Here is a 23,440-nt window from a genome sequence, read left to right on the forward strand (position 1 = left end):
TATCGTAGATAGAAAAAGTTGGAAATGAAGAGGTATTAGAAAGAATAGGAGAACAGAGGACTCTATGGAAGTCAATAAAAAATAGACGATATAGATTGGTAGGACACCTTCTCAGGCATGAAGGTCTAGTCAGAGATATATTAGAGGCAGAAACAGGAGTTAAGAGAAATAGACGTAGACTTAGATTAGATTACTGTTAACAAATAGTTAAGGATGTGGGATGTTCCAATTCTAGGGAAATGCGAACATTAGCTCAGTATAGGAAAAAGCAGAGGTGAGTGTGCAACTAGTCTTAGGCCTGGATTAGTCTAAAAGATTTACTAGAGTTCAATGAATTTTATACATAGCAGTTGAAAATTTTCTTTTAGTTTAAACGACAACAAACTTGATTTCGAAAAGCGTTGGGATCGATCTGTTTTTTGTCCGATCAACAAACCAATCAAACTAACTTAATTTTTACAAGCAAGATCATTGTGCGATATCTTCCGAAAAGTTTGGTGAGTTTGTGATCGCATCATGCCCTCTTCCTTTATCACTCTCTCTCTTGTCTTTCTCAAGCCGCGGCCGCTCGGTTGATGGAATCCAGAGTTCTAGCGACCCTCGTCGTTTATTCAGTTTCCCATTAGCTTTATTAATCTTTTCATAACTGTGGCTTAATTAGCTATTTGCAAAATTAAGAACTCCACTCGCAAAGTTTCGGAATTTACGAGCCTTACCGTCCGCAATTGTTATAAACTTCGTTTTCTAATTAGATTTCATTCGATGAAGTCGAGTACTTTGGCAATCCTCGAGCGCCACCCTTGCCACTTGCGTTCGCCCTTCACCCTTCGCCGCACACTGTCAACCTATTACACGATAAATTATTTTGAAGTTTTAATTCGAGCGGGCCAGCTATCGCAAAGTCGGAGCCTGAGGACGCTGTGTTTCATTTTAATTGAAAAAATTGATCTTTATCCCGGCAAAGAAAGGAACAGCCTGCTTCAGGAATTCAAATTTCATGCGCCGGTACCCCAATGAATTAGCAAAATTACATTTCCTTGAAAAGGAATTTGGAATGAATATTACCGGTGATCACTACTTTTTGTTAAGCCAACGTGGGGTAGATAATAACTGGCCTTCTTTTTAACTTTAGGCTTACTTTTTTTACCTCAGATAATAATGAGATTTATCTTTTTATTATTGTTTACAATCCTCGTAGGAAGTTAAAAGACAACTGAGAAAGTCACCTAGTCAAGGGAAGTCCAAATGGTAAACGAATTACAGACTAATAATGATTATTCAAACTATTTAGACATAAACTGGTTTATATTATATACAAACTCACTTTTTAATTCGGATTTTTCTTTTGTCGCAGTTTAATTGAATTTTCATGAAATGTGACATTACATACTCATGATGAAGATATCATATATAGAGAAGATTAGGTTAGGTTAAATGATGAAGATGCCGTAGCTAGAGAGGGTTAAACAGGAACGAGAAGGTATTAAAATGAATAGGAGAGCAGAAGTCACCGTGGAATAAGATGAATTAGCATTGACAAACATGAAAAACTTCAGTCCCAAAAAACTGTAGCCATCAACGTTCAAGTTCTGACTCCTTAAACTTCTTAGGGGGTGGTGTACCCCTTTTGTGTCGTTGCATCGATTCCTGTTTGGACTCAGGTTCGAAGTGATGAACCTAGGTTTTATCTCTGATAACAATCTTCTTCAAAATCGTTCCAGGTTCGTCGCCCCACAGTTCCAAGAAATGCCTATACGCGTCCACTCGCTGCTGCATGCTTGGTAACCATCTTGCACTTTAGTCATGCCAAGATAATCGTGTGAAATTCTTACAATTGTGGTATCTCACACTACAATTAATTCCGATAACAGTTTTTTTTTAGATGAGCATCTTCTAATAGTAATTTTCTAATAGTCTGACCTGATTTTCCTTGCTTTGTAAGGAATTATATCACAGCGCGATCTTCAATTGTTTCCATTGTTGCGATTTTTTTCCGAATTGACATTTTTGAGAGGATTAAACAGGAACGAGGAGGTATTAAAATGAATAGGAAAGCAGAAGGCGCTGTGGAAGTGAATAAGATGAATTAGGCTTGTCAGACATGAAAAACTGGTTAGATATACTAGAAGCAAAAGCTGTTGTTAAGAGGGGGCGGACTGTACAAATGAGTAAAGGTACGTATTCAAACACGCTGACATGCTGACACGTACGTATTACGATGATGATGATGATAACCAGTGTTTCCTGTTCCACTAAAAATAGGTACCATTTCTATGCAATATAACGAAGAGAAACATATCCCTCAAAAATTTAAGGATTCATTATGTATTTATTTCTTATAAAACTTTTATTCAATGATTTTCTGAATATGACGTTGGCTCTAATCTATCCTATTATTTTAATGAGAATCAACCACCATTTAATTAATATTTCATCAATGTTAAATTTAATGAGACTTTTTTCATTATTATTTTCTCGTTAATATCAAAGGGATTCATTAAAGGTAACGTAGCCCCAAAAAATTATTTTTCTGTGAATATATACCTACTGCGGACTATTTTCAATGGGACTACCTACAAGTTCAAACAAAAAGTGGCATGAAAATATGAATAGCATACTGAAAGGAACAAGGCTTTCATTCAGTGCAAAAATATAACCCACAAAAAAATATAATGGGATGTAAATGGATGCTTTTTCCTTTTTATTTCCTGAATTATTACTTGAAATAGCCTGGAACTGAAAATTTTTGTGACAGTCAGAAACTGAAATGTACTAAACACAATTTTTAGCAACAACGCAAAGCTGCTAAAATTCACCACACTTTCACAATATTGTATTTCTTATATCCTAAACATAGAAAATAAATGAAAACGCCAGCATTAAGTTGAGGAAGCAATCTAAAAACTTCATTTTAATCACTTAGAAAGTTGTTTACCTTACAGCTTTCAGATAAATATCTCCGTTACAAAGTTGAAATACGTAAAATTTTTTTGAAAAATAAGAGGTTGCTTCGTCTAGAAAGTATAGGGTGGAAAATAATTATATGTCTTAAACATTAATTAGCGACCCGTCCCAGCTTCGCATGGGTGCAATGCTGATACTAAATGTATTTTTGTTATGTTTAGATTATTATCGAGGAGGGGAAATCTTCAAAAGACACCCCCTGAACATACTAAATATACTACAGAATGTCTTTATATACAACATTTTGTCATTAGATAATACAAACCGGCCGGTACCGCTGCAACCGCTATGTCCCTGCATTAAATATTCGAAAATATTCATTTAAATTACATGCTGTAAAGGGCCATATTGTTCTCTATTAAATGCACAATGTATTTAAGGTACTTAATTGGATAAGAAGTAATGCTGTGTTGCTTACAATCGGTTCGTAAATAAGTCATTATTTCTCATAAAAAGTAAAGGATAAAAAATGGTTATTGCGGGTTATCCCTAAGAGATAGACATATACCATCCCGGACTTTTTTGTAGACCTTTTTTAGATGTACAATACTGTACTACATTTTTTTGATCTATCTGGTAGGATTCAGCCAGCGTTTGCAATGTAAGCGCAAAAAAATTTGTTTGTTTACGACATCACATTAGAAACCTCTAAAATTATCAGTATTTCCCTACTATATTATGCATGTATTATACATACAAACGTTCCTCTTGAATCACTCTATCTTTTAAAAATAACCGCATCAAAATCCGTTGCGCAGTTTTAAAGATTTAAGCATACATAGGGACAGACAGCGGGAAAGCGACTTTGTTTTATACTATGTAGTGATATAGGACCATTTTTAATGGGAAAACGGTCATTTCAGGATATGTTAAATTTTGACGGCATTCGGTTTTTGAGATGACCAAATTATTTGAATTTATCATTGTTTCTTTTTGTTTGAAAAAGGTACTGATAATAACGAGAAAACCCTTATCACTTTAAAAAGTTAAAAGTTTTATCTCAAAGTAGTTACAAGCTTTACCCGAGAAATATTTCCTCGAAAGTTTCACACACAGACAGAAAAAAAAATCCTTTATCCATTTATCTTCCATCGACTGCTAGATCTACGTATTCCTCCTCTTATTGTTTCGCTCTCGTGGCGGATATCCAGCTTATGCTTCGCCCTATCATCCGGCTGCAGGAAAATTTCATAATCATAAAATTTCCCTCCCATTTCTTGTCACATAAGAAACAGATTTGTTTAGGAGCCGTCAGGAGGCATAAAAATCAACAGAAACGAGACCTTTTTTCTTTTCTTTCGGCGCGTTGGGGAGAAACAGTCGCCGCCCTAACAAGAATTTATGTAACCTCGCAGTATATGCACGTGTGTTTGTTCATGTGTATATGTATATATATATGTAACTTTAGGACCGGATATAATACGTACGTGACGCGCGAAATTTTATAGTTGCGGTTTATAGGGTGAGGCGTGCGTGGGGAAGTTACGTTGACGATATCACCAAAGAGGTCTCTTTAACATTGACGTGCCCCAGTAGAGCCTGATCTCAGGTAGGACGATATTTCATCATCATGGCCTCGCAAAATAGAAAGTAACGACTTCATGCGGATTAGATTTATGTGACGGACTTTGTAATGGGATACACGACGTTAAATCGATTCCGGAAGCACATGCACGAAGCGCCGTCCATCATATTTCGTACTTTGACCCGTAAGACATCATTTTAGATCGAATTTATGCGTCAATCTTCTAGATCACGTGTCCGTGTGATATTTTAATTAAAAAGTATCACGGAAAGTATTATAACTGTGAAATCATTATCTTGGAGTATTTCCATTTTTAGTCAGAACAATAAAAAGTAAAATAAATAATAAACAACTACCCTAGACAAAAATATTTTCAGTCTCTCAGAGTCTTTCAGCATCTCTCACAGTCTTTTACAGTCTCTCAGTTATTGCCTAGGTGTTTTTATGGAACTCGAACTATAAAATTGTTAATTCAGAGATTCGAGTCTCCCACAGAGAGACTGAATGAATAAAACTGAAAAATTGAGAGACTCGAGTCTCTCGTAGAAAGACTGGGATCTCTGAAATATGTTGAACTTTGAAAATTTTGAGTCTCCGTCTCTCATCGAGTCTCTCTGGTGTCGCTGATAGAGACTGTCGAGAGACTTTCAAAAAAACTGTTTAGCGTTTCTGAACGAGAGACTCGAGTCGCTCATAGAGAGATCCTCATTTCCTATCCAATCTCTGAACGAGAGACTCGATCTCTCAATAAGTGGTGTCTCAATAGACATAGTTAAAATTTCCTAAGTTCAACATATTTCAGAGATCCCAGTCTTTCTACGAGAGACTCGAGTCTCTCAATTTTTCAGTTTTATTCATTCAGTCTCTCTGTGAGAGACTCGAATTTCTGATTTAACAATTTTATCGTTCGAGTCTCTCATACAGAGACTGTGAGAGATCCATAAAAGCAGCTAGGCAATAACTGAGAGACTGTGAAAGACTGTAGGAGACGCTCTCAGAGACGCTGAAACTCTCTGAGAGACTGGAGAAAGACTGAAAATTTTTGTCTAGGGAATTGTAAGTAAGAGATATTGTATTTACTACACTGCAATCGCTGAAAAATCGGATGGTTCTAAGAGTTCTTCTTATCGAGATTGTTGACAATTTAGAGAGGATCCGATTGTCGTTTGGAAAAATTTGGTCGTCTGAGAGTCCTAAGCCATCGGAGTCGTGCACTCGGTTGCGGTCACGGTTGATAAATGACAAGACTTACGTTACAGAACGTGAGACACGTTCGAAAAAGCAAACGAGCGGCTTTGGTACTAATCCAGATTAAAAATGAGTCGCGCGCCCAACGCCAGCATAACATGAAGATCGGGACGGAACGACCGACGCTCGGCGTCGGCGGCATTGTAATCCTCGCAAATCCTACGAAATATGCGAGGATTGCTTCGCGCACACAGTTCTGAATTATTAGACCCAATCAGTCTCGTTTTCGCTCTAAACTCCAGCTACATCTAGTACAAGAAGTAAGCTTATTATATCAACACAACCGACTACAAGAATGAACAAAAAGCATAAAAAGATTAACGAAAAGGAAGACAAAAGATTACATCACTACTAACAAGAACAAGCGAAAGTATATCGGATAAGATTAGTCTTATTTTTGGTGTATAACGTTTTTAAGTAGGTATTACCGTTAATCTTGTTTCTATTCAGTTAGACGTTAGTATTGCTTGCAACCGGTAAAGTTCGATCTATTTCTGTGGGTTAATTGTTAGTAGATTTTAAATCAACTATGTTAAACTCTAACATGTTAAGAATAATCCATAAGTAAAGTAATAAAATAAAATAATTCGAAGTGGTCTGTATTCTGTCGAAACTGCCAGACGCGGATCGCGATTTCGATCTTTTTGGATCTCATCAGCGCGCGCAGGCAGCTCCGACAGAACACAGACCAACTTTTACCTGCTGCTTTAACAGCGTGTTTTAGAAAATTCCACAAATGGCGCGGTAAACGCCATCTGTGGTACGATGCTACATTTTAGGATTACGTATGCTCCAAGAAGGTCCATTTAAATATATGGATATCTACTTGTTGAAACGAATCCCGGCGTAGCTAACCTCAACGTGTTGGGCACGTTACTATAATCAAATAAAATAATTCGAAGCAGTTTCGACAGAATACAGACCACTTCGAATTATTTTATTCGATTATAGTAACGTGCCCAACACGTTGAGGATGCTGGGGCAGTAATATTCCACAGATAATCTTTCATTCCCTTCTGTCATCATTTCGCCCGTCTCATCTTTCTCACCCGAACCACCAACCATCCATTCCTACGATTCCTGAAAGCAGGCTGAAGAGGGCCTTCCGCCTTATCTTCCGGCGTGGTCAGGGGGATGCCCGCCCACCAGCATTAGTGGCTGATGGGAATGGAACACCCAAAAGTTTTTTTTTAAATACCTCTCAGTAAAGACATTGACCGAATGTCGTTTACAGCTTCCGTCGAGCCCATGGTCTATCGAGCTAATGTTATTGAAATGTACAATATGAATGCAGTAAGGTCCGCCCTTTGCACATTTCGCGGCCCAGGACATTTTTAAATACCTCTAGCAAGAATGACATAAATGCATACGAAGTGTGCAATATGCATGCCCATATAATTTATATACAAGAAGAGATACTTCCAGATAACTTAGGTACCTACTCGTAGTAGATTAATGTACATATAGTTCTTTATGGTATGAAACGAAAAAGTTCGTTTTACCGCATAGATAATTAGTAGATACAGAGATCAAAGATATTTAACAACTTTGTAAAACAAAATATTTTGTTCTAGTAATTGCTGCAGTCAGTTGGGAAGAATGGTGGACTTATGATGGCATATCTGGTAAGTCAATTTATCCAATAAAATTTATTACTAAATAGAAGGAAATTGCAGTGTCCGTTGAGTACATACTTACATGCAGTATAAAAGTTTCGTTATACAATTAATGCCCTTTAAGTGGGCATCCCATTAAGAAGTCGAACTCTATGTAACTTCATAGCTGGTTCAAAATCTCCAGTGTCTTCACATGCATGTCGTTTGATTTTATCATAGGCATTTAAACTGACTTTATTTTTAGTTCATTTCCGTTAAAATTATTTTTAAACCATTCCATAAAAGTATTTGCACTTCAAGAATTTAAAACACGAATAAGAAATGACAGCACGATATTTTTACGTTTATTATTTTCTTTCATTTGATGCCTTTTAACCAATGCAATGAGGTCATAAATAAAAAGCGACTATTAATTTGCACTAGACATGAGAGAATTTGTATTAATGTATTATTTCGATCAAGTACGATGTTATTTGGAAGAAGTTAGCATAAATTTTTAATAATTCAGCCAGTCAGTGGTAACCGAGGAGTGAAATAAAACCAATTTTACAAGAATACCTGGTGCACAAGTTCGATGCAATTCTTGGATCCAATTAGAGATTTAATATTGAGTAAAAATAATAAAAGCTGACAGTTTTCTTTTCTTGAACTAACGAAGTTGTTATGATGAAAATTCGAAAACCTAAAGAGAAAATTGTATAAAACCCAATAAGAAAGTCTGAAAAATAATTCTAAATATAGATGTAGGTACTCTCTTCAAAGCATCTTTCGTAGTATCATTGATTTTTCACTTTTATGGTTCTACAAAGGAATTTAGCCGAAACAATCTGTCGTTAGAAATATTTAAAATTCCACTCAGGCAAAGGAATTTACACAAATTGTTCACAAGAACTGTCCGACAGTTGACAAAAAATGCGGTTTAACCGAAAAAGTTATAAATTTACCAACATTAGTGGTAGCAAACAAATAAAAAAAAATGTTAGATGGATGGTCTAATATGAAGAAAAATCTTTAATACTTATTCAAAAATCCGGACTAGAGAAAAATTATTACAATTATTTAATTTGAAACCTAATGTTGTTGTTCGCTTAGTCACTAGCAGAAACGTTTATCTAAAATAATCCATTATTATTCTGCATTTGAAGGTACTGTAGCATAACCCAGTAAGGCCAGTGTCACAGAGCGGATGCCGCGCGTTTAAACCCATCGGTCTTTAAAAAGAATTTTAGGCAGGACGCGTATGATGGCGTTTGATAAACTACTTATAAGTATTGGCCGAACAACGAAAACGTTACTCAAAGTAAATGGAATTTTTGTAGAAATTACCCTCAATAGAATCATCATCATAAGGTCGTCAGTCCTTTTGTTGGATTGGTGGGACACGCACCTCCACTATTTCTTATCCTGAGCTAATCTTCGCATTTCCCTAAAACTAGATAATCCCACATCCTTAACTATTTGCAAAAAGTAATCTAATCTGGGTCTACCTCTACTTCTCTTAGCTCCTATTTCTGCCTCTAATAGGTCTCTGACTACTACTTTTTATAAGGGTTGAAATGGGGTACGGGAAGTTCTGTCTAATTATGTCCAGTTATTATTGCCGTTCTGTTTTTCTTATTCCAACTAAATGTTTAATAATCCAGCAATACAATTTTTCCGTATCTATGTATTGAATTTTTATAATTTCTTAACTTCCTCTTTTCCGATTAAAAATTGTGTGTGCGCCCCCGTACCTGCAGAGAAAATGATTTACGATGTCTCATCCACCTTGGAAAACTTTCAAAGATAAACATTATCCAATATTCTCGGCTATGGCGTAAAAGGTGTTTGACAAGAAAATTAATACGTCCCAGAATATGAATCTTCGATCGAAGGGTGAGTGGGAAAGAGAATCCTTTGAATTTTATCCGGCATTCTCCCGGTGTACGTGTCCATCATCTCTTTAACACATCGACGACGCGACGTGATGGTAATAAATGTGAATAAACGACGGGGACAATTGATTACCAAACAAATTTCTGTCATCCACCCATCCCCTTACTTCAGAAAACCGCATATTGGATATACGCAAAGAAGCAAAGTAATTCTCGAAAATTATACGACTTTATTAATTATTCAGAAATTTAATAAAATAATAATATTAACAACACCACTAGCCATAATGTCTACAAGAATAAAATATGTTGTAGCTAACTGTTATTCCACCTTTGTGATGAGAAATTTAAATTTTCTAAACATATATGAGTACGAATAAAATAATTCGAAGTGGTCTGTATTCTGTCGAAACTGCCAGACGCGGATCGCGATTTCGATCTTTTTGGATCTCATCGGCACGTCGCAGGCAGCTCCGACAGAACATAGACCAACCTTTACCTGCTGTCTTAACAGCGCGTTTTAGAAAATACCACAAATGGCATGGTGAACGCCATCTGTAGTACGATGCTACATTTTAGGATTACGTATGCTCCAACAAGGTCCATTTAAAAATATGGATATCTAAAACGCGCTGTTAAGACAGCAGGTGGTGTTCTGTCGGGCTGCCTGCGCCGCGCTGATGAGATCCAAAAAGATCGAAATCGCGATCCGCGTCTGGCAGTTTCGACAGAATACAGACCACTTCGAATTATTTTATTCGATTGTGGTAACGTGCCTACCACGTTGAGGTGAGCTACGCCGGGATTCGTTTCAGCAAGTAGATATCCATATTTTTAAATGGACCTTGTTGGAGCATACGTAATCCTAAAATGTAGCATCATACTACAGATGGCGTTCACTATGCCATTTGTGGTATTTTCTATATATGAGTACCTATCACGGATTTCAAGCAAAAATTACTACAAGTTAGATTTCCATTTAGATATAATTTCATTTTCCAAATATTACTAATCTTTTCCACTGGTATGGTCATCATACCTCTCTCTCTCATCAGATTTCGGGATCTGGTCAATGAGCGGAAGTGCCAGAAAAATGCATTTGGAGATAAGAGATCTAGCTCCTAAGGATCCTACTTAAATGCTTTATAAACCATGAAACATGCATATCATTCTGAAATTTTGTCTTTCTTACTAAAAAATAATTGTTTGCATATAATGGAGGAAATTTCGAATAGATTTATGCGACATTTGGGACTGTGACATCAAAGTAGGTCAACTATCCATCGGGTGATATGTATACACGACCTGTACAAAAAAATAACTAAAAGCTGCTTGTGCAATTTATATTTTTTAATTAAATCATTACAGCTGAGTTATGTGAAGTAATTATCCGTCGTAACCAAGATATACTTCACCTCTGTCCTTTGACAAATTTGAATTTATTGTTCCGCTTCATTCTCTACACCACCTACCTCATATATCTAGCAGATTTTTCGTCGCTTTCATATTATAAACGTCTAACTAGTCACTATTTTATTGAAAACTAAAATGCATATACCTACATATATGGTGTTATAAAAAATGTTATTAAAAAACTGATGCCAATCAGTTCTAATTAAAACAAAAGCAGCAACAACTGAAGGGGAATGAATGCAGAATAAATGGGAAAAGGGAGAAAACTCGAAGTGCAAAGAAGAGAGAAGTAAGGATAAAAAAAGACAGATTCCAAGACGGCGAAAGACTACATGAGAAGAATGACATGCAAAGGAAAAATTTTTAGAACTAAAAGGGAAGAAATACAAGGTGTAGATGATAGAAAGATCCAAAGAAATAGGAACGAAATTGAGCAAAGGCAGAATAGACCATAGAAGAAGGAAGCTATAACCTGTATTTGTATTTATATGTATAATACTTAAGGTTGGATATAAGTCCAATCCTATGTATCTCGTGAAAGAAATCATCATAGACAAATACAAACAAAAATAAAAGCACACTAAAGGAAATGGGATAATTACCCATTACAAGTTAACGTCAATCTGAAAGTTTCTACAGAAATATATTGAAATAAGGCAATAATTACTGTAAATGAAATCTAAACATGCTTTAAATTGACGTAAATCACTTATGAATTAATTTCAAATATTTGTATTTACATATTTGCGTGTAATGTGTTTGCACAAGGCAATGTAAATTATTCTGCTTCTGATAAACATTTACTAATTAATTATGAAATGTAATTACCTACCCGCTAGAGGTAATGTAAACGTTTGTCTTATTGTCTACATTCGTCTGACGTTTGGGGCTGTTGCTTATTCCTTAATTAGAACAAATATCATTTATTGTAAGAGTAAATTGGATATTGGATCAATTCTATTGCTCCCCGCGGGTGTGCATAAAAATAGGGCAACCAAAACTGAGAATACAGAGAAAACAGTGTATAATGTCTCACAAATTTATATCGTAATAATAATTAAAACAGAAAGGATTCAATAAGGACACGTGTTTCGTTCATTTACGTAGTAAACATTTTCAAGGAATGACTGACTCTCGATGGATTATTAAAAATGGTTAATTTGTACATTACAAAAATTTCCTCTATTCCTGTCTCTTCCACATTCCTCTCGCTTTTTCATCATATTCCGTATAATGCCAAATCTAGCAAACATAGATTTCAATGTATACCATTTCTTTAGTACGTTTGGCAGCGTATTTTATCTAAAGTCCGTTTAAAAAGTACATTGATTTTGAGAGAAATTCTTTAAAACTTATATAAAAGTAACTCAGTGAAACGATTGCTTTAGTGCGAGTTGTCTTAAATATCACTTTACAATTTTGATTAAATTTTTAGCAACAGTTAGCTAATATGAAGGCCGAACGTAACGAATCGCTGGTAAATATACAATGTACAAAAGAAAGATTAAACGAATATCAAGCTAAGTACAAATTAATTCAATCTGAATACTTGGCAACAAAAGCAAATGTGAATAAGCACATAGAACAAGCTGCCGCCTTAGGGGAAAGACTTGGCATATTAAGGTAAAAAACGGCAAATGCACGTATTTCTTTTTACCATTACACTAGTTTTATATATGAAGTGTTTTCCATAGTCATTACTTAATTTTAGAGATGTTAATGAAATAATGAGTGATATGGATAAAATAAATCATATTATGAGAAGAGTAGAGTCTAGTGTTGAAGAACCTGAACATATTCTACAAAAAATTGATGAGGCAACAAAAAAGCACAATCAGAACTCCGAATTACTAGATGCTTTAAGAAGTGATGTTAAGCAGCTGCAAATAGCTTCTGAAAAGAGAAAAAAGATTTATAAAAGAGGAGAAATACGAAAAGAATTGGAAACGTGAGTGCAGCCAAAATTGCAATTACGATAGCATTTAGATCTCAATTGAAAGAATATTTTGTAACGTGTCAGTATTTATTTGTACATCATACATTTGTATGACAAGGGATGTGGCGGATGGATCGATGAGCTTGTAGACAGGGGGGATTCGAGAAACTGGACAGTGGGACAGTCTTGCAGTGTTCAGCCAGGGGTTCGTGAAGTGGTTTGTGTGAGAGACTGATAAAAAGGTAGTTTGTTACCCAAATCAAAGTATATTATTCTGTCGAAGACATCGCATCTCTTGTTTTTGTTTATTTATGTTCATTCTTTGTGTGATTAATAAATGCCACATTTGCCCCCCTGTTGCATCTTGCTACAGCTTTAATTAGGTTTTTCATAAATTCAATAATAGTGTAAGCTTGATCTTATTGTTCTGCTCCCCTAGAGTTTCTTTCGTCACGTGAAGCATGTGTTTGTTGCTAATTTTTACCCTTAAAAGTAATTCAGTACAATTACTGAATCCACATGTTTTCCATTGTTCTAATTCCTTTTCCCTGCTGTTAGGAATTTTACCATATGGAGCATGCGTTTGACACATTTATTTGGGTTTCTGTAACCTTTGAAAATTTTAGGATTTGTAGATTTAGACAAAGCTTTTGACAATGTTAAATGGGACAAGATGTTAAATATACTTAAAAGTGTAGGGATGAATTACAAAGATAGAAGAGTGATACTTAGTTTGTATAAAGAGCAACAGGCAGTTATAGAGCTGGGGATGCAACGTAGAGAAGTAAATATTAGGAAGGGAGTCAGGCAGGGATGCACACTGTCACCGCTACTTTTTAATCTATACATCGAAGACGCCATCAACATCATTAAAGACAGTACAACTGTAGGGATAGATGTGCAAGGGCAAAAGATTAGTATGCTTAGATTTGCAGATGATATAGCAGTATTAGCATCTAGCAAGGAGGACCTAGAGATAGCTTTAAATAAAATGGAAGCGGTACTGACAGATCAGTACTGTATGAAAATAAATAAAAGTAAAACTAAAATACTGATATGCAAGGGAAGAAAAAGTAGGGAAAGAGCGAATATAAAGATAGGAGACGAAAAATTAGAAGAAGTGGCTGATTTTAGATACCTAGGAAGTCAGATAAGTGAGGATGGAAGGAGTAGTAGGGATATAAAGCAGAGGATAGCGCAGGGTCGTGTCGCCTTTAATAAAAAGAAGTCACTTCTATGCTCGCGAACGGTTAATTTAGAAATTCGAAAAAGGTTGTTAAAGGTGTATGTTTGGAGCACGGCGTTGTACGGGTGCGAAACATGGACAGTGGGAGCGGCGGAAAAGAAAAGGTTAGAAGCGTTCGAAATGTGGTGTTATAGGCGGATGATGAGGATATCGTGGGTAGAAAAGGTTAGAAATGAAGAGGTATTGGAAAGAATAGGAGAACAGAGGACTCTATGGAAGTCAATAAAAAATAGGCGAGATAGGTTGGTAGGACACCTTCTCAGGCATGAAGGTCTAGTCAGAGACATATTAGAGGCAGAAACAGGAGTTAGGAGGGGTAGAGGTAGACCTAGATTAGATTACTGTTCGCAAATAGTTAAGGATGTGGGCTGTTCTAGTTTTAGGGAAATGCGAAGTTTAGCTCAGGATAGGAAGGAGTGGAGGTGCGTGTCCAACCAGTCTTAGGACTGATGACCTTATGATGATGAAAAGGTGACCAGGGTTAGTGAACATGTACAATTCTCTGGTTGCACATTCCATCTCTTCTGACAGGTCTTTATCATGCGAAGCATGTGTTGTTTACTTGGACCTGGGTTAATATTTATTGAATACAAACGTTACGTATTCCCCACACGTGTTTATCAGATCACACTTGAGTTAAAAAAATTGAATTTTGATTTAGAACTACTGTATTATTCCAGTTTTTTCTCCCGCTTTACCCTTACACGTTACATATAAATTTCTCATTTATATATGAACCAGTCTTGCCTTGAAAATACTCACAACCTAACCACAGTAAAAAGCAGAGCCGGAGAAACTCCGCTCCTAGTGCTGCCAGGTGTTCCTACAAGAGCAAGTGAGAGAGGCATACAACAAATCTACTGTCGTCCTACTTCCTCCTGACCCAAAAGAGACAGGTATAGTGCCCAACAATACCTGTCTCTCTTTCTCCATTACCATAACCAGAAAGATGGGTTATGGAGGAAGAGAGACAGTTATCGTTCATTTCTATATCTATCTCTGTTGCATTGATTGACCGGCTTTAGTATAACGATTCTATACAGTAGGATCACTCCTTTGATCTGCCTAAACCTAAGCCGACCAAACTCCGTTCCTAGCGCTCCTAGGTACTCCTGCAAGAGCAAGTGAGGGAGGTATACAAATCTACTGTCATCCTTCTTCCTCGGGACACAAAAGAGGTAGGTATACTGTCGAACCATATCTGTCTCTCTTTCTCCATAACCATAACCAGAAGGCTTGATTACGAAGGGGGCTTGATTCCGGAGGAAAAAAGACAGGTATCGTTCGTTTCTATATCTGTCTCTGTTACATACAATGTAACACTCCTAAGAAGTCAAAGTTTGACCGGCTCTGGCCTAAAATATCCACATTCTTTGCACGCCATCAAAAGTAATTTTTCGTGTTCTGAGGACTCATATACGAGAATGGTTCAATAGTTTTGCAGAAGTGTTTAGAAACAAAATGGCTTCTCGATGATCCTCTGTACAAGCCAGCCCGTGCTTAGCGAGGACTCGTTGATGAAGTGCCAGGAAGAAGAGGAATGTACGGGCGTAGACGAGAAGTGAACCTACCGTACAGGATCTTTATACACAGTAATAATTCTTTTCGATAGGGGTTGTAGATTAAGTTTTATGGGCAGCGTTTTGGTGTATCAGAAAATTAAATTTAGTAATAGATCTAGTGTAAATGCACTGGCACTGGCAACACAGGTCGTAGCAGTCGCGTAGATTTTGGTGGCAATGCAAAGCGAAGTTCCGCTTTAAGACTGTGTGAATAGAAGCGGCAAAAAGTGGGAAAGCTCCTACGAGCGTACGCCCGGAAGCCGCATAATTACCATAAATCTGACAATTAGAGAGTTTTATTTTAACAAATTGCGTTTCCCATGCGGTCTAGTTAAGCCTGGAGACAATAGCTTTGGCTCTGCTTAAGCACTACTGCACCGACTAAAACCAACAAACAAGCGAAAATCCGTTTCGAGACAATATTCCCACCGTACATTATTTTTACTCGGTATGCTCTATGATTTATAACGTCTCTCGGTATAATTCGGGCCGAACAAACCCGGAACTAATTCATTACTAAATATTATTACCTACCGTATATTACTCGAATTGTTTCATTACACCAAAGTATCTTTACATATGAACTAAAGTATATGAAACGATAATTCTTAATCAAAATAACGCAAGTTTAAATGCAAGAAAACCTTCTTAATGCATTTTTGAGGAATAGGAAGTACGTATTTGTAGAGAAACAGGGTCGTAAATTCAATTCTTATACGCGAAAAATCGCATAATGTTTTGAAGAGATGCAATCATAAATATCCAGTAATATTTGAATCATCCCGGCAACACAGGGGTCGTAAACTCAAAATGGGACTTTCATTCGCATTTGGATACATAATTATCACGAAGAAATCATGTTCTCTTTGTTATTTTTTGAAATGAAACTACTTTACGCACGGTAGGGTAAGTTCGTTTCATGCGAGTTGCTATGTAACGAAATCATGCAACGCATTTCTCCCGCTGTCTGTCCCTATGTATGCTTAGATCTTTAAAACTACGCTGCGGATTTTGATGCGGTCTTTTTTAATAGATAGAGTAATTCAAGAGGAAGGTTAATAAGTATAATACATGCACAATATAGTAGAGAAACACTGATAATTTTAGAGATTTGTAAAGTAATGACATAAATAAACACATTTTTTGCGCTTGCATTGCAAACACTGGCTGAATTCTACGAGATAGATCAAAATAATATACTACAGTATTGTACATCTTAAAAAGGTCTACAAAAAAGTCCCCGATGGTATATGTCTATCTCTTAGGGATAACCCGCAATAACTACTTTTTATCCTTTACTTTTTACGAGAAATAATGGCTTATTTAGGAAGCGATTTTAAGCAATACAGCATTAATCCTTATCCAATTATGTACTTTTAAATACATTGTGCATTTAATAGAGATCAATATGACCCTTTACAGCATGTAATTTAAATGAATATTTTCGAAGATATTACAGACTTAAAATGCAGGGACATAGCGGTTGCGGCGGTACCGACCGGTTTATATTGTCTAATGACAAAAAAGCTGTGATTGTTGTATATATAAAGACATTCTATAGTATATTTACTATCAGCATTGCCCCCGTGGGAAGCATAATGTACAAATAATACCATTAAACCAATTCCTTCATCCCTATCCCGGTATGTTTGTGTATTTGAAGAAGTTTCTCTTCAGTGGCGTGTTGTATAATTACACATTGTATTTTTTTTTTTTTAATTTAATTTCCTACTTTCAGTACGATGATTTTAAGCTGATATCAAAACAATTTTGGAAATTTCTCAATAAATTCTGTGAAAAATAACCAGATGGTTCTTCTCTACTCGTTATTGATATCACTACATGCGTTATGGACAAATCCTTAACATTTGAAAGGCGGCAAACTCAAAAGATAAATTGGTACAAAACGGAGCAAATTAAGTGGATAAAACTGAAACGTTCGAGCATGCAAAACATTAACTGTTCGCTGGCATGTTAAGTCAATCATAGTGAACTGACGGAACAACAAAAGTACGGCGTATCGCATCGTATAGCGTCACGACGTCTTGCACGAAGAAAGGATGTAAAACGCGGAGAGGCCAAGTTTGTTCATTTCCTATCTTTCACTGGAGTTGATTGATGTGCTCGGGGCCGAGCGCGAAGACCTCATCCGCCGTTATATGCGGTACGGTACGCTCACTATCCAAAGTGAAAGACATTTACCGCCGAACAGCGTTAGACGGAAGAGAAACGAAGTGCCATCATGTCACCGTCCATCCAAACTACATAGACTCATTGCATGGTTTGGTCGTTCGTTCGTAGGTTATTCGGTTGTTCTCAACTTTTAAATTACCGTCAAGTTGCTACCGACGAATATACTGTGCAAGTAACCGCAGCCAAACTGGCACTTCAACAAAGTTAGTGGCCACCTATCGACCTAAACCTACACCTGATAAATGCTGCTGACTGCATCGCGGTTTAAATTTACGAATGTTCAAATTAGGATTGAGATCTCCCAGTGCGATGAACCGAAAACACAGGAAGTTTCTGCTCATCAACTTACACAAAGTCCTTTACATACGTATATGTAAATTCTCAGAGAGTTCTTTAAACAAATCATTCTTTGTTATTTTAAATAGTAACGAAGAACGGGAGCGAAAAAGGAATTGTCAAAGAAAATTAGAGAAGCAACACAAATTTACAGTTCTTGTTGAAAAGTACTTTTACTCACTACAAATATTCATTTAATCACCATCAGCTAATTTTTCTAAAATGTAAATATTAATTTATAGGAGGAACATTCGGTAGATACTGAATAAATTAAACAAAAAAAATATAATTTTTGAAAAATATAAGTAGAATTACAGAAAATGCATAATTTTTCTAACTTGAAAAAGTAACTTAAAGTCTTTAAAATTCTTTAGTGAATATTGAAAATATTTTGTGAAGTTAAAAATGAAGGAAAGGAGAATATCATACACAATATAATAACTGATAATATTTTGTGAAGAATTAAGGAAAGTTTTTACTCCAAAACGTAAAAACTAGGCGCAAGGTGTGGTTTCCTTTGGCACGGAGCCACACCACAGAAAAGAAAATTGTTTACAGCTACCTACCCCGGATTAAATGTGTTTCTTTGTCGTCACGCACCACAACGTAGCGTCGGTTCCATCGCCTTTTTCAATGTCGAGACATGCCGTTTATGGTCCCTTTTGTCAACACAATGCGAATTAAGGATAAAAGTTCACAGAAATTACTTCGAAAAATTGTTTCCTTATCCTTTTCGTTCGTCGTGCGAACAACATAACTCCTTCGATGCAAGGCAGAGATGATTTTCCGTTACATCCGTACACTAACCGAAGGCGACAAACAGAAAAGTTCAAAGAAAATTGATGTGCATTTTTAAGAAAACATGAAAACCTGGCTAGAAATGAACTGCTTTAACAAAGAATTGAAAGTGATTATTATGAAAATTGTATTTAAGCTTATCGCATGGTGAAGTAATTTTTGTAATATTGTTGATTAATATTTATTATTTTTCAAGAATACACTAAAATGTTTCGGTTATAAGACCCTTGACAGGAATTGTTAAGGAATGTAGAATATTTCTTTTAAATAAATAACCGACCTTGGCTACAATATTATAGAGGTTATTTAGAATGACATAAACCTTTGTCATGTACTTCTTAAAAATATTGATCCTCACTTTTTACATATTATCTGGAATTCTCTTTGTTTGCTTACGAAGCACATAGTTTTAGAATACTTCAACGCACATTTGAAGGTCCATGAAATTCTACCCATATTTTCTTTCAATTCCGTTCCATTGAACGCATAGTTTTCTTGTTTATTTTTAAGACTTAATAACATTGAAAGAAATCTTTGATAAAACGAAGCGCGTGTCTCAATACCACTTGCTGCCTCCTTTTTCTGTCTCACTCTTTCGCTTTCGTACAATAGTCCTTTACTAGTTACGTTATAATATGTTCAAATAGGTTTCGTTACATAAATGGCCTTTTAGTTACAGAGAATGTCTATTAATGAAGTTCATGTATCCACATTTGCGTTGTACGGAGTTATCCTTGCAGAGAATTGGCGCTGTATTTAAAAGCAAGTTTATGGAATATCCAATTTTTGACCAGACTTTCAATTCCTTCTAGCACTTCGAGACGAAAGGATTTATCTGGACGATGTTGGCATCACGTTTTAACTTGTAGTCGTATTTTTCGTTTCGTCGCTTCGGTTGTTGTAGTTGTTGCTGATGCTGTTGAAAGGATAAGACGACAAGCTTTTTCCTTAGATCAATTCTTTGTATTCGCACAATAGATGAAAGCTTCAACGTACCACTCGTTTTATTACGGTCTCTTTTTGATTATCAAGGCGGGACTCGACTGTTGGCATAGTAAAGACGCGACTATTATTTTACTTACAACGGAAGAACTATGTAAAAATCGCTGACAGAATTCATGATTGTGGAAGAATTAAAAGTAAACGCTTCACTTTCTAATTGATTATAAACAGAAAAAGTAAGAAACGTATGTATAAGCAGTGGTAAAAATACACGAATAAAAAAAGTATTTGAAGAACAAAGGGCACTACGGAAGCCAATAAGAAAAAGCAAAGACAAAATGGTAGGGCACCTTCCTAAACCTAAAGGTTCAATCAGAGATATATTAGAAGAGCAAACAGGAGTAAAGAAAGAGAGCTAATATTTAGGGATGTGGGACATTATAGTTTTCAGGAAATGCGAAGATTGAAGCAGGATAGATGCGTATCTAACTAGACTTCGGGCTGACGACCGTATGATGATGATACAGTAGGTATAGGTACATATAAAAACAAGGTAGCCTGTGTTGTCTCTTTCTACCGAGCGGCACGGCCTAGATATTTAGAGCATTGCTTAGCATTCGGGAGAATGCCGGTTAGATTCCTGGTTCGTCTGCCTTGGTCTAAATCTTTCTGTGGTTTCCTTGGATCACTTAGGTAAATGCTGGGGCAGTAATATTCCACAGATATTCTTGCATTCTCTTCTGTCTTCATTTTGTCCATCTGATCTTTGTCATCCGAACTACAACCCACCCATTCCCACCATTCTTGAAAGGAGGTTGAAGAGGGCTTTCCGCCCTACCTTCCGACGTAGTCCAGAGGGACTGCCCGCTCACCAGCATTACTGGCTAGTGAGAATGAAACACCAAAAGGTTATAAGCGTTCGAAATTTGATGTTACAGGCGAATGATGAGAGAGGATACCGTGGATAGAGAAGGTTAAAAATGAAGAGGTATTAGAAGAAATAGGAGAATAGAGGACTGTATGGAAGTCAATAAAAATAGGCGAGATAAGTTGGTAGGACATCTCTTAGGCATGAAGGTCTAGTCAGAGACATATTAGAGGCAGAAACAGGAGTTAGGAGGGGTAGAGGTAGACCTTGATTAGGATGTAGGTTGTTCAAGTTTTAGGGAAGTGTGAAGGTTAGCTAAGGATAGGAAAGAGTGGAGGTGCGTGTACAACCAGTACCTGACGACCTTATGATGATGATAATGATGTCTGGGATTGAGGTCGCCTCTTTATCGTTGTGTATTTTCGATTGCAGGAGATTACAGGAAGTCATTATTGCCTTGGTTATACGATTATCTGTGTAAGGTCTTCTTGGATGTTTATGATAATATTTTTGGAAGAAAAAATCTGAACTTGTGTTTTATCAACGGAACTGACGAAACAACACAATATGCTAGGTAGGTATACGGTATATAGACGGCAAACAGGGAGCAAAGTCAAAGGCAGAGAAAGCAGTTGCGAAGCGGCATTAATTGCAGAAGAGGGTAAACAGAGACCTCGGAAATGAATCCGTGGCTTCGTTTATTTCGGACGGCATTATACGAACCGTCTGCATCGCCAACTTGAATGTTTACGTTTCCACCGAGCTAAAGGTTGCGAGATCGCGTCAGACTAATTTTCCGGGAACGTCGGGACGATGCAGGGGCGAGAGGGTGCGCGCGAGCCCAGGGGTGAAGCTTTACGAGCCACCGTCTCTTCGTCGTCTATCTGTTCTGTTCTCCTTTATTGCTTGTTAAAAGGGGCGTCTGCAAGCTTGTACGACATTTGTTTTTACCGATGGAAGACTTTCTGCGAAGGTGTAAACTAAATGAGCGACGCATAATTAAGAACATTTTGTTTAATGGTTTATTTATTTGCCCATTGACGAAAAAGAAAAACCTTAATTTTTATTTTATTTGATTTGACATTTTGTACCCATTAAAACACCCCAAAATAAATAAATTCTTCAAAAAAAGTGACAGCTTTTTCCAATTTCGTTATAAAAGAATTGCAAAGCATGCACCTTTCTAAAGACAAGGTGTTTTAAATTTTAATTGCGCTTAAAGGCGTGAAGGTTTTTACCATATCTACTGTTTAGTATAAAAATTACTGCTATTTCACTGTTACTTCATGAAAATTCTATCGGACCCTTTTAATGTGGGTAAAAACTTATCTACTGTTTCTATGCGTTGTACGGGTGCGAAACATAGACGGTGGACACGGCGGAAAAGAAAAGGTTAGAAGCATTCGAAATGTGGTGTTATAGGCGAATGATGAGGATACCGTGGATAGAGAAGATTAGAAATGCAGAGGTATTAGAAAGAAAAGGAGAACAAAGGACTCTATTTGAGTCAATAAGAAATAAGCGAGGCAGGACACTAGGACATTATGGATGTCAATAAGAAATGGGCGAGATAGGTTGGTAGGACACCTTCTCAGACATGATGGTCTAGTCAGAGGCATATTAGAGGCAGAAATGGGAGTTAGAAGGAGTATAGGTAGACCTAGATTAGATTACTGTTCGCAAATAGTTTGGATGGATGTGGTTTGTTCTAGTTTTAGGGAAATGAGAAGATTAGCTCAGGATAGGAAGGAGTGGAAGTGTGTGTAGACTGATAACCTTATGATGATGATGATGAAAAATCTGTGATCTTTGGGACACTCCTGAAATTTCCAAAACGTATTGTAAATTACGTGACCTCAAAAATAAATAATGTGGACAATTTTCTGCATATAACTTAGTATATAACAATATTACCTACATGAGCCTTACGTTTCTATCCCTGGTAGTCGTAGCTTTTTCCTTTTGTTCCTTATTTATTAAAATACGAGAAACTTTCTTACATTTACTGACAGAAATAAAACCTGGCGGAAGCTTAAAACTTCTTATAACTATTCTTCGGCATGTGTAAACACAACACCATCATTTGCTAAATTAGAAGTGTGTAGATCACAAACGAGCATCATATATTCGTTTCGAAGCGTTGAAGAACTGCTTTCGAAGTAGGAAAACTTTTAAGAGCTCTTCTATGCATTTATGAACATACACAGTGAGAGAAGTTTGTTCGAGAGATCCTCGAGTTATATGATTGCAAAGAAAAAGGTTCCATTCGGTCCTTTTCTTGTCGCGAACTGTGATAATATTCCACGTCATGCATGAAATATTCCTTCAACGTTATCCGGTGCAAATATTTTCGAATAGCTTTTGAAAGACTCTCCGAAGCATCATGTACACCTTCATGGATTCTTATCTTTCGTGTTTACGACAAGAGGGATTGCCAACGTAAAGTTAAAATTATTCAGAACATGAGGTACTTGGTGTACAACAATGTGTAAAGTATTTCCTTTAGCTACCCTTAGAAGGGAGTACTTTTTGTAGTATTTCCGATATTTAGGGAGTTAGATAATTGAGGATGGAACAAGGAATATCAACAAAAAAGAGTCACTTTTGTCCTCGCCATCGGTTAGTTAGGAAATTCCAAGAAGAAACAAAGTTAGAAACGTTTGAAAAGTGCTGCTACAGGAGGATATTAAAAATGCCGTGGATAGATAAGGTTTGAACTGAGTAGACACTAGGAAGAGTAGAAGAATAGGGGGCGCTATGGGAGTCAGCAACAAATAGGCATGATATGATGCTAGGACACCTTCTCAAACATGAAGGGATTGCTAGAGATATGTTAACAAGAGTGAAGAGGACCTAAATTACAATACTGTACTGCAACTAATTAGAGATGTAGGTTGTTTTAGTTTGCCTCAAAGTAGA

The 23,440-nt window shown here is 36.6% G+C and overlaps 1 protein-coding gene across 1 annotated transcript in view; it reads left to right on the top strand.

Moving 5' to 3' along the window:
* LOC108733441 (carbonic anhydrase-related protein 10) overlaps positions 1-23,440 on the top strand; it is a 258,247-nt gene that overhangs the window by 99,781 nt on the left and 135,026 nt on the right. The window contains exon 3 of the mRNA XM_025981143.1: positions 7,312-7,362. Coding sequence (XP_025836928.1) covers positions 7,312-7,362 — 51 coding nt within the window. The remainder of the gene's footprint in view (positions 1-7,311; positions 7,363-23,440) is intronic.

The sequence above is a fragment of the Agrilus planipennis genome, unplaced genomic scaffold, assembly GCF_000699045.2.
Source record: "Agrilus planipennis isolate EAB-ADULT unplaced genomic scaffold, Apla_2.0 scaffold1, whole genome shotgun sequence".
NCBI classification, from domain to species: Eukaryota; Metazoa; Arthropoda; class Insecta; order Coleoptera; family Buprestidae; genus Agrilus; species Agrilus planipennis.